This window comes from Eurypyga helias, unplaced genomic scaffold (assembly GCF_000690775.1).
Source record: "Eurypyga helias isolate BGI_N326 unplaced genomic scaffold, ASM69077v1 scaffold7253, whole genome shotgun sequence".
Classification (NCBI taxonomy): domain Eukaryota; kingdom Metazoa; phylum Chordata; class Aves; order Eurypygiformes; family Eurypygidae; genus Eurypyga; species Eurypyga helias.
In genome coordinates, this window is record NW_010240514.1 from 22,599 (window position 1) to 37,975 (window position 15,377).

Sequence of the window (15,377 nt, forward strand, 5' to 3'; positions counted from 1 at the left end):
GGGAGGGGATTCTGCCCCTGTACTCTGCTCTGGTGAGACCCCACCTGGAGTGCTGTGTCCAGCTCTGGGGCCCCCAACATCAGAAGGATATAGACTGGTTGGAGTGAGTCCAGAGGAGGCCACGGAGATGCTCAGAGGGCTGGAGCAGCTCTGCTATGGGGACAGGCTGAGAGAGTTGGGCTTGTTCAGCCTGGAGAAGAGAAGGCTCCGGGGAGACCTTATAGCACCTTCCAGTACCTGAAGGGGCTACAAGGAAGCTGGGGGGGACTTTTTACAGGGACCTGGAGTGACAGGACAAGGGGTAATGGGTTTAAATTAAAGAAGAAGTTCTTCCCGGAGACGGTGGTGAGGCACTGGGACAGGTTGCCCAGAGAAGCTGTGGATGCCCCATCCCTGGAAGTGTTCAAGGCCAGGCTGGATGAGGCTTTGAGCAACCTGGTCTAGTGGAAGGTGTCCCTGCCCATGGCAGGGGGTTGGAACTAGATGGTCTTTAAGGTCCCTTCCAACCCAACCCATTCTATGATTTTAAGTCTGTTTTTTTCTCATTCCTTACTAAATGTACATTGCAAGTCATATTTTAAAAGTATGGTCAAGTCATATTTTAAAAGTATACTCAAAACAGCCTGGATAGATTTCTCTGTTTTAAATATGATCGAGACAAAGCACGAGCCTGAAAGTATTCCCACATGGACCTGTGAGTGCAGTTCTGCCAGGGCAGCATGCCTTACGCAGCGAAAAGCTGTTGCCATCAGCAACCTCGCTGGTGTGTTTTCCTGGTGCTGGATATTTTGTGCTTGTCATGACCATTTCTGACCTCATCCTGCAAACACGCAAGTACCTGCATGTTCATGTGTTTATTGGTATAGAACGTTGTGGTTCTGCTGAGTTGAAAGGTGCGTGCGCACACTCGGGTACTTGGAGAATTGGGATTTTGGGGGCAAAAAATGGGGGATGCACCATCTATAAGCAACTGGCAATTATAGTCACTTGTCAAAATAGTTTACAGTGGCCTGTGAGGCACAAGAAGGACATAGCACAGCTTTGAATAAGTATAAAATTTTAGATTGTATTTCCTATATTTTGCTGTAACGCGAAACTTGCACAATTTTTTATGCCACAGATGAGTTGCTTCTAATAAAAAAAACCCCTAAATCCCAGAAAAAAAAATCAATCTTCCAATTAAAACAATTTCCCGTTTTCTTTCCATTAGCCTATGAGACTGTACTTTCATATAACGTCACAATGCTCTGTGACTACAGAAGTTACGTGAATTTATGAAAAAATGGACCAGTATATCAAATTAAATAGAATGTATGCACCAGGGAATATTATCCTGGAGTACTTGTCGATGGCGTGAGTGTCGATCCGCATGCTGACGTATCTCGGGTTTTTCCTCCTGCCCGAGCCCCTCTCAGACCCCAGTGCCAGCTGCACCATCATTCGGTCCTGTTTATCTCCGTTCTCGGACACGTAGTGCCCCAGCTCGTTCACATCCCCGTCGTTGTAGCTGCCATCCATCATCATGGGCCGAGGCTGAGGCAGGCTGCACGCGCAGGGAAGCTGCGGACACAGGTAATTGTGGGGTGGGTTGAGATAGACAGAAAAACATGGGATTTTGTCCAGATATCACAGACGTCCCTTTTCTCCTGACAAAAGCAGTGGAGGGGACAAGCCTGGAGAATTCGGGCTCCTGGGACACAAAAGGGAGAACGAGAGGGTGGAGCTGGGTAGCAGCTTTTTGCTTTTCTAGTTTTGTGTCTGCAGGATACAGAGCAGTCGGGGAGGGAGTGGGGCGCTCTGGAGAAGCTCATATGGCTTAAGGCTGGAATCAGGGTGTAAATAAAGGTTGGGCCTGTACCTTGGAGCTGAGAGAATCGGAGAAGAGGGCAGAGGGAATCTGCAAGGAGGAATGTATGAGGCTTGCCCCATTTGGAGACGGGAACTTAGGCTGAAATTCGGGTGGTTATAATGGGATGTAAGGAAGGCAGAAGGGGAAAATTCGGAGCATTGTTTGCAAGTCTAGACTGTGCCTGGAGAAAAATGGGGGAAATCTGCCATGTTATCTGAAACCCAAAACGCAGTACCCCTCCGGTGCTATTCACAGGTTTGGGTCTTCAGTATAACAAAATACTTAAAATCTTAAAAGCTGCCCCATGGATGCAGACTGTGGAGAACTGCATGCAGAGGGAGTTAGCGTCCTCAGACTGTTAAGAAAGAGCAGCGAGCTGCGGGGTGGGTTGTCTGTAGCGAATCTTTATCACTCGGAATGCCTCGCTGCTGGTGGCTTTGCTCGCACTGCATTCTTCCCGGGCAGCTGAGAGCAGCACACTGTACTCCCAAACTTTTCCAGACATTTGCCACACCTTTTCCCAGGGGCATAAAGCTACCTTGGACATGGAAAACCCCACCTTGTCCCGGAGTTTCCTCTCCTTCCGCTCCTGCACCGTGGTCAGGTAATTCACTGCTGCGTATTCCAGCACCGAGAGGAAGACGAACACAAAACTGACCCACAGGTAGATGTCCACTGCTTTGATGTAGGAAACACGGGGCATGGAGGCATTCACCCCAGTGATGATGGTGGACATGGTCAGCACGGTGGTTATCCCTGGGAATACACCAGCAGAGAGAGCCCATAACGCACTTTTGAACCATTACAATTTCCTGACATCCCCATCTACCTTGCGGTGTTGTTTGTCACGTTCGGGTGATGGGTGTCACAGCCTGAGGAGGGGCCAGGCGATTTCTAACGGGGGGGTTTCATGTTGAAAACAGCTCTAGTTCTGGTCTCGGGGTGTTCCTAACCTGGATCCCTGCCACGCCACCAGCCTCCCACCCCACGGCCAGGTAGCAGCACTTAGACCCTGCGCTGGCTGCGCTCCATCTCTGAGCTCAGGACAGTCCCTGGAGGGGTACAAGTACATTGAGTTGGACTCAATGATCCTTATGGGTCCCTCCCAACTCGAGATATTCTATCACTCTGAGATTCTGAGTATCTCAGCTTTGAGTTCAACCTCACCACAGCATGAACACAAGCCCTGCTGCTTCCACCCAGTTCCCCAAGCCTGTTTTCCATCTGCTCCTGGGACATCCTGCTTCATCGGAAGGCACTGAAGTCACCATCCAGCTCCCAAGCCTGGTCTGTGCCTTCCCTGGAGCAAGAGCAGAGACTTATGGCCCCCCCCAGGGCAATGCTGCCCCACGTTACACCATGGGTGAGCACAATGAACACATGAGCAAGGGCAGGAGGCCCTGTAGGTCGGTGTTATCCTGGCTCTGAGGGAGGCTCTCTGTGGCCCTCTTATTTCAGGGACTAATTACGTCACACTTATGAAAGTTGAAATGATGTGTATAAGCACAGAAGATCCACAGGAGTATCTAAGTGGTGAAAAGTACTGCTAACGGCAGTGCCTACGTCTCCTGAAAAGCTGTGGCCCAAACCCTTATGCTCCTTTTAATGATGTCTCAAGGCAATGGACGCTGTTTCTAAACACACACATGGATAACTGCCTCATTGCCATCTCTGTTATGCCTCCATATATCCTCTCCCCTGAGGAATTTAATTATAACAATAGATAAAACGGTGAGGTGTGTTGCCTGGCATAAGCAGAAGCAAGCTTGGGCTCAACTTCTGCAAAAATACAGACAGCGCTTTGCTAAGGGCAAAGCATCCGCTTTAGAAGAAGGTTTATGCCCACAGCGTAGTTCTGCTCCCCTGGTCACTCCTCTGACACATGGCTTCCCCTGACTGCAAGATGCTGCAAAAGGGGAAGCTGAATCCCTCACACTGCACCATAAACTCATTTAACAAGATGAACAATGCAGCTCAGCTGACTGTGTTGCCTCCACCCTCCCTCCTCCAGCAAAACTCAATAAACCCAAGTTTTGTCAGGGCTGCTAAAACTGATTTTCACCTCCTCTCTCACTGAAGTCTCTGAAGGATCCCGACGCTCCGGCTCCCTATGTGCCCATTCTCTGTTAACAGCCATAAATCAGAGTGGGATGTTTGCACTCTGACGAGCACCGCGTGCAGCTGGCGCTTGTGCAAGCAGGGAAGGCAATTCGCTTGGCAGCGCAGGGCAGATGGAGAGCAGACGCGTGTGGCACAGCTGATTTTCGTGCCACAGGGCAGTGCAGGGGCAGTGCATAGCACAGGGGATTTCGGCGTGATGGTCAAGGCTGCAGTTGCAGCAATTGTCATTTAGTTCTGCTGACTACAAGATTGTTTTTACCTAACGGGACTCTAGCGGGAACCGCCCGGCGATCGATCCAGAAGGAGACCCAGGACAACATCACCATCAGGGTGGCAGGGAAGTAGGTTTGGAGCAAGAAGAAGAAGATGTGTCGGCGTAAAGTGAAGTTTATGTAGAGGCGATTGTACCACCCTGTGCAAGACAGAGAAGGAAAAAGAAGTCACGCCAACATCAAGCTACTTTCAGACAAGGTGACGTTGCATCCGGGGTAATAGCGCCTCGTTTGCTTTTAGAAAATCACAGTTAATGATCACAGATTGTTGCACTTTACAGAAAAGACTCCTTACTAAACCAACAATCGAAGTCCTAGCATCTCTCAGGACCGCACCTTCCAGAAAAGGTAATATAACCCATGCACCCGGAGAGTTTAATTCATGTTAGGGCTTGGTGTGAAGAGGGATTGCCCTTCCAGCATAACCAGCAAGATGGAAGTGTGTGTCAGGGACAGCAGCCTCGGCATGGAAGACAGGCAGGTCTGATGGGCCACAGGGAGACTCCCAGTGAACAGTCCTTCATGGCCAAGGTTGAGGGACATTTTGAGCCTCTTCTTCCCCAACCCACTCTCTGGCAACCACCCCAGTACCCACCTGTGCTGCTGTAAAAGGCGAGCTTTGTGGTGGTGTGAAACTCCTGGATCAGGAACTGGGAGAGTGATATCCTCTCATCAGTTTTTAGGGAATCATTCCCATTCTTCCAATAGAGCATGAGGTCATCTTCAGTGTAGGCATCTAGGGGAGCAGAGCAAACCTCAGTGCAGTGCACTGAATCAGATGCTATCGCACCCACAACCCGGGGTAACCTTCCAGGCTGCCTGTGAGGTCCCAGCTGAAGAGGCCAAATGACACCGGCAGGCTGAGAGACAGGACGATGGTGGACAAACAAGGAAGGGCCTACAAGGAAGCTGGGAGGGGCTTTTTACAAGGGCCTGTAGTGACAGGACAAGGGGTAACGGGTTTAAATTGAAAGTGGGGAGGTTTAGATTAGATATCAGGAAGAAATTCTTCCTGGAGGGGGTGGTGAGGCACTGGCACAGGTTGCCCAGAGAAGCTGTGGATGCCCCATCCCTGGAAGTGTTCAAGGCCAGGCTGGATGAGGCTTTGAGCAACCTGGTCTGGTGGAAGGTGTCCCTGCCCATGGCAGGGGGGTTGGAACTGGATGGTCTTTAAGGTCCCTTCCAACCCAAACCATTCTGTGATTCTGCGATTCTGTGACATGATTGTATTGAAGAGTAGATGAGCTCATTGTCACAGCCCTCAGCCCTGATGCCTGTTGCATTTTGTAAACCCTTCTGTTCTCTAAACATAATTTCTCACACATAATGTGTATGTCAGGTAATCCACACATCAGAACTTGAAAAACTGACCCTTGCAATCATCCCAAAATCAGAAGCAAAGGAAAGGAGACTTAGAGGAAAGAGCTGCTTGGGGTGATGGGAGGAAGAGGGCATTAACAGTGTGAGGCATGTCGGAGGACAAACTGTTGGGTAAACTTTCTGTTTGCGATGCACACATGAACATTACAGGTCTTGGGTTTTTTTAATACACGTGGAAATATAGTAATGTTAATACTTTCAGTTGAGCTTTAGTAACAATTCTTCCCAGAGAGGGAGAAAAAAGTCACACATAAATATATTTAGTATATTTAATATATTTAAATATCATAAATTCTTTACTGCAAGCTTAAGAAGGAGAAGAAAAAAATTGAAAGTTTAAAATATCTCTGTATGAAATCCAGCCAGCTCATGTGTGCGTCATACCTGAGACAAAGGAGCTATGTGTGGGTGTAAGCTGGGTTTAGCTCACATGGGTATAAGAAACGCAAGAGGAAGGTGATTAATGTCGCTGCCCCGTCATGCTTTCTGCACCATGGGAGGGCATATGGTGCACGTGGAGGGCAGAGTGCCATTTATTTATGTTTGAGGGTACGTGGACAGGCAGGTGCTGCTGGGAATTGCCAACCTGAAGGCAAGCAGCTCGAGGTCCTTTGGGGACAAGGCAGCAGTGGGGCAGCCTGCCTGGCTTTCCGGGATGCTGGCAGGGCAGCACTCACAGCTGGGGTTTAAAAACACTGCATTGTTGCAAACATTGTCTACTTCTAGTGAGAAAATATGGGCAGGGAGGTTTTCTTGGCGTTGAAGTCTGCTGCCTTTGGTTAGAGGTCCCATGAATGTAGCAGCAGTTTCATTATTGGTATAATTACTGATATAACTAAACAAATTTGGGTGCCCATTAGGTGCAGCCTTCAGGCCCTCTATGCCCCCGCTTTACTTACAGCTTTCAATCTCCAGGGAACAGGTCTGTGTGTCCAGAGGAAAGCGGCTAAAATCCATGTTGCACATTGCCGTAACTGTGACTCTAGGAATAATAAAGGCCACCCCATTAAAAACTTGGCTTCTTATGTGACTGAAAAATAGTAAAGCGGCAGGTTGTGGGTTTTGTTAAGTAATGATCTGGACAGTAACAGTCTGCTGAAAATAAAATACCTTCCATTCAGCTAAAGCCATTCCACTTAAAGCCATTTCTTCTTCTCAGCAAACTAGTGCTAGAAAAGGTGACTGGAGAGCTAGGCCACCATAATTGCTACTGAATGACAAAAATAATGGAGCAGAAAATGGGAAAGAGCAATGAGGGCACTTTTTCCTCTCTGACTACCAGCAAACTTCTCTCCGTAGAGATCTGTGCTATCAACAGATCCTTTGTACGATAAAATAATTTACATTTATCAAAGCCATCCTAGTGCCATGAAGGATGCAGGTAATTTCTCTGCACACTGTGAACTTCCAGCTACTCAATGAGAGCCTGATGATCACACCCGGGTATCAGCCACCAGTCCTTCGAGTTAGGGCTGGAGCTGGTACGCAACGGAGAGAATTGGGCTTGTTCAGCCTGGAGAAGAGAAGGCTCCGGGGAGACCTTATAGCACCTTCCAGTACCTGAAGGGGCTACGAGGAAGCTGGGGGGGGCTTTTTACAAGGGCCTGTAGTGACAGGACAAGGGGTAACTGGTTTAAATTGAAAGCGGGGAGATTTAGTTTAGATATCAGGAAAAAATTCTTCCTGGAGAGGGTGATGAGGCACTGGAACAGGTTGCCCAGAGAAGCTGTGGATGCCCCATCCCTGGAAGTGTTCAAAGCCAGGCTGGCCAAGGCTCTCAGCAACCTGGTCTAGTGGAAGGTGTCACTGCCCATGGCAGGGGGGTTGGAACTGGATGATCCTTAAGGTCCCTTCCAACCCAAACCATTCCATGATTCTATGATTCTATTGAATTACAGCAGGGCTAATGGTAGACAGATGTCCGTCACGCAGTGATAAAAACACAATGCAATTTCTTATGTTAGCAGCCCTTCTGCATGTGCGGGTTCCCACTGATGGTGATGTTAGAAGTGCTGGGTTAATGGCTGGACTTGATGATCTTAAAGGTCTTTTCCAGACTAAATCTATGATTCTATGTTGCTTTCCTATCTGTATGTAGTCTTTGAGTGAAAGTGCTTGGCTCAGATTTAGGTGTCAGTGAGGTCCACAGTGGTTTCCAAGACAAGACAAAGTTTGGCAAAGAACTTTAAAAAGGCAGTCACCAAGGAAAAATATAATCCACATGCAAAGGCATGCAGAAAAGGTAGGTAGGCAGACCCATTCAGTCTTAAGGGGAGACCAGCATTCATTCTTCCCCAGCATTCATAATGCACTCGAACCTGCAGTTGCCACTGAATAAAATAAAGAAAATCTGTCAACTTGCTATTCAAGGCATTCACAACCATTTTGTACAAGACAATTTTTTCAAGCACAAGACTGTGTGGCAGAATCTGAGTAGTTCAATATTATTCTTCTTTAGACAACCATAAATGCTAGCAACATAGATGATTGATTGGTATCATGCAGCTAAATGAAGGAGTACATAGGCACTCATGCTATCGCTGAACATAATGTCATTTTATTGTCCTTTTTTATTGTACTAGGGACCTGAGAAAACTTTGCAAAGGCCTAAGGAACACCTGAACCTTGTCTAATATGCTGAGTGAAGAAAAAGCTTTAATAATGAGAAAGTAGACGGTGTTCAGGCTGTGAATTCCAATGAACAGTAAGATAAAAATAAAACAGAACAAGAAAATTCTTGCCAAACTGATACCCCACAGGGAATCAAGAACCACATCACTTGCCTTCCTTTCATAAAATCATAAAACACCTCAGCAGGCTGAGAAGTTGATCTTCTCACCCCATGGCAGTCTCAGCTCTAGTTCTGCTACTCCCCAAGTTGCTAACATGCCCTTAAAGACCTCCACAGCTTTCCCAAGCAACGTGTTCTGCAACCTTATCATTAGTTAAATCTGTGCATCTTACTGATTCTGACCTCCTATCAGTCAGATTTTCCTTCTTTTTGTCCTTCAGAATACATTAGCTATCTTCTGATGCTTTGTTTATTTATCATATATTTTGCTGTTTCATTGCTGTGGAGGTGATGTCAACACTCTTGCATCAGAATATGGTACAGCAATTTCCCCTCTGATAGCTTTTTGTGGGTCATTTGGCAATACTTGTTTTTTAACTGGATGGAACTGCAGCCAAGAAAAACAGAAGCACTGATTTTAGTTTCTTTTGGAGATTGACAGATGCTACTCACTTAGCGTCTCCAAGTATGAATGTGTTATTTATTAGAAAGAAAGAATCCTGGTTTAATAATTTTCAGACTTCAGTCAGCAATTTTCCTCTTAAATCTGATCAACCAGTTGGAAAATAAGGCAGAAAGTGGGATTACTGCTCAAACTAGAGAACGAAACAGCATTTACCCAAAATGTCCCCCTTCAAGGAGCTTTCATGCATTTCACATGAAGTGTGAGCAAAAAGCAAAAAAATTGAGGTCAAGTGTTTGGGTTGCTCTAGCCATAGATGTGGGGCACCAGGAGCTATACACCCTTGCTCTGAAGCTTGTCACTTCATCTGCTGCAGGATGTTGCTTACCACAAATCTAAAGTTGCACTCAGTATAATTTATACTTCATAATTGCCTATAAGAATAGAAACTGCATATTTTTCTAGGCCCTGAGACTTTGTTGTATGGTGAAGTGGGTAGCTATAGCTGCTCTGGACTTCTGTTTATTGGCAGATATTGCCCTCTTCCTCAGATTGTGCCTTGCCTCTTCAGTTGTGCTCCTTGGGGATCGCAGCCCGCTGAGCTGCTCCGGGGGACTGCCGCACCTGGCTACAGCTTCCCGACAGCAGGAGCAGGGGCTAACCACGCACACAAGGCGACGGGATGCTGGTGGAACCAGCAACATTGGCATCGAAATTGGATTCCTGCAGCAGGCGCTTTAGTGAACTCGCACAGGGACTCAGATGTTGGTGGATGGTCAGCACATTCATTCTTTCTTATGGGGTTTTTTAGTATGAAGTCATGCAAAAACACAATACAGGAATCAATTAAACGGCTTTGTTTCTCCACTACCAGCTCACATTGTCCGAACGCAGCTTTACCTGAGGCTGTAAAGCACCTTCCCGTCCGGCTGGACCCGCAGCATGACGTTGTCTGTGGTGGTGTCGTGGATGAAGGAACGCTTGGAATGGACGAAGAACATATCGGGGACCCAGATCTTCTTCACCAGCCTGCCGTCAAAGGTCATGCTTTGGTTGTTGGTGCTGGGGAAGGACAGCCTCTCATCTTTCCAGTAGTGCCTCAGATAAAGCGTCATGGTGAAGTCCTGCAACAAACAGGTTTCTGTTACACCTTAACACTTTACCAAGGTAGCAGTGACTTCTTCTCCCTGGGACAAACCACAGGATGTAAAGCACCGTTCCTGAAGGAACCAAGAATTAGACCAAAATGAGGGTTTTTTTCTCCTTCTCCTCATATATTGTACTCTTAGATCCAAAGCATGCTCCTTCTCTTTGAGCTCTGTTGTAGTTGGAGTCTGACCCTGGGAGCAACTACACTTGGGCTTGCCTCTTTCCTCATGTCAAAGGAACCCTTCTCATATCTCAAGAGAAACTCACACACAAGTGTTTATAAGCATGACATCTTCCAGTGTAACAGAGGGTATTGCCCAGAAACTCAGGGAAGTGTCAAAGACTGATCAGTCTGCCTTGGTGTCTGGAGTAGAGGAAGGTTTTTTTTCTGAAATTATTTGACATTTGGATTTTTTTTCTTCACAACATTTTCCAAGCATTTTTAAACATGGGTGTTTCTGCAGTCTTTTTTTCAGTAGAAGTGATTAGTTAACTGCAGGCTATGTTATTATTACTGTAATTATTACTATGTTATTATCACTGGCACAGGTTGCCCAGAGAAGCTGTGGATGCCCCATCCCTGGAAGTGTTCAAGGCCAGGCTGGATGAGGCTTTGAGCAACCTGGTCTAGTGGAAGGTGTTCCTGCCCATGGCAGGGGGGTTGGAACTAGATGATCTTTAAGGTCCCTTCCAACACAAACCATTCTATGATTCTATGAGTACACTAAAGGCCAATACAGTTCTTGGAAATGCCTTATACTGCATCCAGCTGAAGCTACCAAAGCCACTGACCATGTAATTTCCTTTTTTCGTTTTATCTATTCTGTCGTATTTTTTAACACCTTTTCCCTGTACTGAAATTTAAATATCATTCTGAGAACCCTTTTATGTTGACTCCTATGCATTAATGTAACCTTTAAACAGTTATAAATTGACAGGTGTTGGTTCTTCAGAGAGAAGCCAATGCCTTACTTTTTTGCATAAAATTACATTTATGGTTGCTGTGGAAAAACCAAGTATTGTCAACTTTCATTAGAAATTATTTATTAACACTGGGTTTGGGCTATTAAACTGGGAATCACAATATTTTATAATGCATCATCTGAAAATCCCCCAAGCAGTAACTATGTAATATCTCCCTCTTCCTTTGGTCCATTTCTCTGAGACACTATTAACTCTCCCATTATATTTGCAAATTATTTTCCAATCCTGGATACCAATCTGCTTTTTTCTTCTTCCCATCTTTCCTCTAGATAAAACAGCTGTCCTGCGCATCCTGCAAAAGCTCTGTCCATTTCAGGTTCAGCGGCCCATAATAGCTATTCATAAATTTTTAAATTAATTGGACAAGAAGAATCTGCTTTGTGACGTCCTAATGAAGTTTAATAACATCCTCTGTTATTTTACCACTTTCTTGCAAACAGTCAGAATGTAAGAGGAAAGGCAAGATTGATATATCCAACTCCTCAAGCTTAAATTTAGGACAAAGTGAAGATCTCTGTTGCTGATGTCTCTGCATTTGAAAAGCAAGAAAGGGTCTTGCAAAGCATCACGGTCTTTTTCTTTAAAGCTACATGAACTAAAAAGAATTGATTCTGACAATATAAAGTCTATCCATTGTTATTTTGCAAACAACCAAAATCGACTCAGAATGGGTTTTTTTACCTGAGGCCATAGAGTGCTTTTCATATGTTTCTGGGTGTTACATGAGGAGCAAAAGACAGAGGAAAATCACTCAAAATCATAATGCTTGCTTAAAAAATGAGTACTGTGGGGGGTTTGTTTTTTAAAATTTAAACTTTAAAATCCTGAACGTCAAATACTTTCCCTTTGCCTCCAAGTGCTGAGGCCTTTCGGGGGCTCTCTGGCCACCTTGACAAGCTGTCTCTCAACCAGAAGGGCCACCCTGGAGAGGCGAAAGCTCCGAGTCCCCATGGCTGGCGGGCAGGGTGCCAAGAGCACTGGGGAAGGGGGGAACAGCTGGAGGGCTCCCCGGAGCTGGGGAGAACATGATGTGCCCTGGCTTTGCGACCCTGGTTCACCCTGCAAGGGGATGGTTGACTGCAAATAACCCAGCCTGCCCAAAAGCTGAGATCGGTGCAGTGAGACCAGATGGCCATGGTGCGCAACATCTCCGCACCCGCTCGCAGCAGCGGCATGCAACGGTGATTTGTTTTTTTCTCTCCCAGAGCAAAAGCTGAGCTGCTGCAAGACCCTGGGGATGCTTTAACAGCGTAGGTCTGAGAAGCTGTGGGTTTTGGAAGGGTCAATAAAATTGGTGTAAGCCTTGTGGTGTACATGCAGGGCCACCTCCCGTTCCCCTTCGGTGCTCCCATTCCCCTGCATGGGCTGAGTCTTACCATGTCCACCTCAGAAATGCTGTCCAGACTTTCAACTTGGACATCCACGCCCACAGGAATTGCAGGACCTGGGGAAACAGAAAAAAACACCAAAAAACCAACGTTGAGAAAGTGCAAACCCGGTGAGACAAAGTAATCCTCTGGCTTTCATACTTTAGAGGTAAAAATCGGTGTTCAGTCTGAAATAGAAACAACAGTAAACCAGTTGAAAACAGAAGTAATTTGCATTCATAACAAAAGCCTGCTAATAACAACCAAAATCCGCAATGAGACCGACCTATCACTGACTTTCTCTTTTTAACGTGTCATCCCATACACGTCCCTTCAAAATTTCAAAGCCCTGTGACCCGTCCTTGGGTGCAGGGCTCGCTGGCCAGAGGTTTTGCAAAGCACCCATTCACAAGGAGGGCAGCAGCGGCACAGCTAAAGGGATGTGGGAGGGTTACTCCAGATTTTGCCCTCACTTCTGCTCCTTTCTTGGGCTAACAGCATGCCTGAGAGCTGCTCCGTGTACTTGGCTTTCACATCACTCAGTGCTTGGCTGTGGAACAGACGGGGTGATGCAAGGGGATGTGTTACAGGACACAGGCATGTGCCACTGAGTCTGGGCATTCCAAAGGGGAGGGTTGGGCTGGGACCCCACGTAATAGGGATTTCAATCTTTTCTCCCTCCTCCAGGCTTTGACTAGCCCTGCACATACCTCTGGCAATTACAGTGCAGGAGATCTGTCAAGATAAACAGTGCTCACATTAGCGGACGGCTATGAAACTGAAACCTTTTAGAATTAATTGAACATACTGGTATTTGGTATATTGAGCATTTAGCAATAAAATCTTCTTCCATCAGAGTATATAATGGTATCCTGGATTTGAATGACCATCTGTCAGCCAGAAAGGGTAGATAAATTACAACATTCTCTAATCCGATGGGCTGAAAGAAACCGTGTTCTCCTTCATCCATTTCCCTGAAAGCTTAGGTTGCTCTAGCAGACAGCCACAAAACCGTGAGCAAAAATTAACATACAGCAGTCAAAATATTTTCTTTTGGGTTATAAATCCAATGGCCTGGTCAGTTAGCATGGTAGGTGATTTGAGAATGCACACACATTGCCAAAGGAAGATGGTAGTAAGATGAAATCTTAGAATTTCCCCATCATCTGGGAATAAATATAAGGTGCATTTGCAGGTTTTTATCAGAAGAAAGTGTCACTGAATACAAGGAATATTGTCTGTATTCACATCTCCATGCCTTTGACTATGCTATTTGCTTATCCAAGGAAGAAGGCTATTTCCCTGCACCCCTATCCTACTGAGCATGTCATGAATTCACAACACAAAAATAACAAATATTAGAGGCAGAAAACGGTCTGCTTGTTAATCTGCTTGTTCACCTGAGTACGTGTTAACAATATAAAGAAGCGACAGTGTAAAACAGGAACAGTGAGAAACGTGCACGTTTCATACCTCCAAAACCTGGTCTCATGCTGAAGTCATGGTCGTCTATGCGCAGCAGCTGCTCTGACTTTGTCAACGGAGATTTGGTAATGTCCGGGCTTCGTTTTAGGATGGGGCTACCAGGAAGAGCGAAGCACAGCTATTAGCCCTGAGCAGTGCCTACGAGAAGTACGCGCCCGCTTCACTCCATTACCCTTTAGACCATAACCGCACAGATGCTTGCAGTGCTTGGCAGGAGGTCATTAAAAAATGATTCCTGCCCTCGACATACAGCTTAGGCACCTCTGGTCATTCTGGCACTCAGAAAACATTTGTTTTGTGACTTTTTGACTCTGTAAAATTACCTCTGCTCATAGCACAGTTTGGAGACCATCATTCAAACGTGTGGACTGGAGGAATTGTGCGTGTGGATAAGGGGGGAAATGGAAACGGGGGAGAAGCATCCCTGACATTGATATATAACAGGGCACGAGGCCAGGAATTAGGGAAAATATATATCAAATAAGCTACTGGCTGTTGCCCAGGAACAAAATGGAGACATGCTGGGAACCAGGCCAGGAGGCAGGCCATCCCCTGACTTAGGATAAAATGATTGGCTCCTGCCCCAGATTTCTAAGGATGATAAAAAGGAGCATTAAAGACCTAGGAGGTCTCAGCATGAAAGACCTTGAGAGGGTCATTCCAGAAGCTGTTGGAGTTGCACCAAACACTGGGCGGAGGATGCTCTGCTCTTCCTCCACAGCCAAAGTGCAAAATGCTGTTCAGTGCCCCAGTGCTTTGGCTGGAATGGTGGTGGCAGCACCTCTGGGTTGCTCCATCATGTAGGTGAAGCCTTGCTGCCCTCAGAGCCAGCTGCATGCCAGACATTCGCGTGGCAGGAGGGCTCAAAAGGTTTTGCTGGTTCTGTTTGAGAAGAGGTGGCATGCTCCGAGAGGCACTTGTTTGAATACACACAAAACAAGTCAGAAATAGATTAAAGAAAAACAGGACAACAAAGAAACTTGATGGGGAATATATTCCTGAGATAAAGCTCCTCCCAGATGAGACTGCTCAGTCATGCTGTACTTATCACAAATTTGTGGGCAGTTTTACCATGAGAAGCCAATATAAAAATCTCCCAACAGAGACCAGAGTTGTTACTGGAGACTCTTCTCTCAATCCCAAAGCTTTATGTGCACTATGGAATACCTTAGAAAGATGCCCAGTCTCAGTTTAATAATTTCTAGGAATGGCGGGTCATCTACCTCCATCATCAAGTTCTAGTCAGGAATTACCACTCTCAGATATTTTAAAAGGTGGCCCCTGCATCTGCTTCAGATTTAATTCATCCCCTGAAAGACCTGTGGCATTGTGAGCATGCATGGGGGGAGGTTTATACCCTGCTGGGACAGGAGAGCAGGTCACTGGCAAAACCTTCCACATTTGTGAGCAGGCTTGACCATGCTTTCTCCCTGGAAATGGCAGAGGGAAGGAGGAGCAGTGTGATGGAGAGCCCGTGGAGGGGAGCTCAGCTCTGCAGAAGGGATGCTGGGAGGGAGGGCACAGCATGAGCAACGCAAACTGCGCAGCAGTGCAACAGGAAGCCTAAGGGGACATG

At 46.4% G+C, this 15,377-nt stretch overlaps 1 protein-coding gene across 2 annotated transcripts in view; it reads right to left on the reverse strand.

Moving 5' to 3' along the window:
• Positions 1–1,272: 1,272 nt before the first annotated feature.
• The window catches only part of GABRR1 (gamma-aminobutyric acid (GABA) A receptor, rho 1), a 28,916-nt gene continuing 14,811 nt past the window's right edge, over positions 1,273–15,377 (reverse strand). For both annotated transcript variants that reach the window (XM_010148459.1, XM_010148458.1), the window contains 8 exons: positions 13,790–13,896; positions 12,326–12,393; positions 9,717–9,940; positions 6,522–6,604; positions 4,838–4,978; positions 4,230–4,382; positions 2,409–2,605; positions 1,273–1,560 (listed from right to left, as the gene is read on the reverse strand). In XM_010148459.1, coding sequence (XP_010146761.1) covers positions 1,273–1,560; positions 2,409–2,605; positions 4,230–4,382; positions 4,838–4,978; positions 6,522–6,604; positions 9,717–9,940; positions 12,326–12,393; positions 13,790–13,896 — 1,261 coding nt within the window. The remainder of the gene's footprint in view (positions 1,561–2,408; positions 2,606–4,229; positions 4,383–4,837; positions 4,979–6,521; positions 6,605–9,716; positions 9,941–12,325; positions 12,394–13,789; positions 13,897–15,377) is intronic.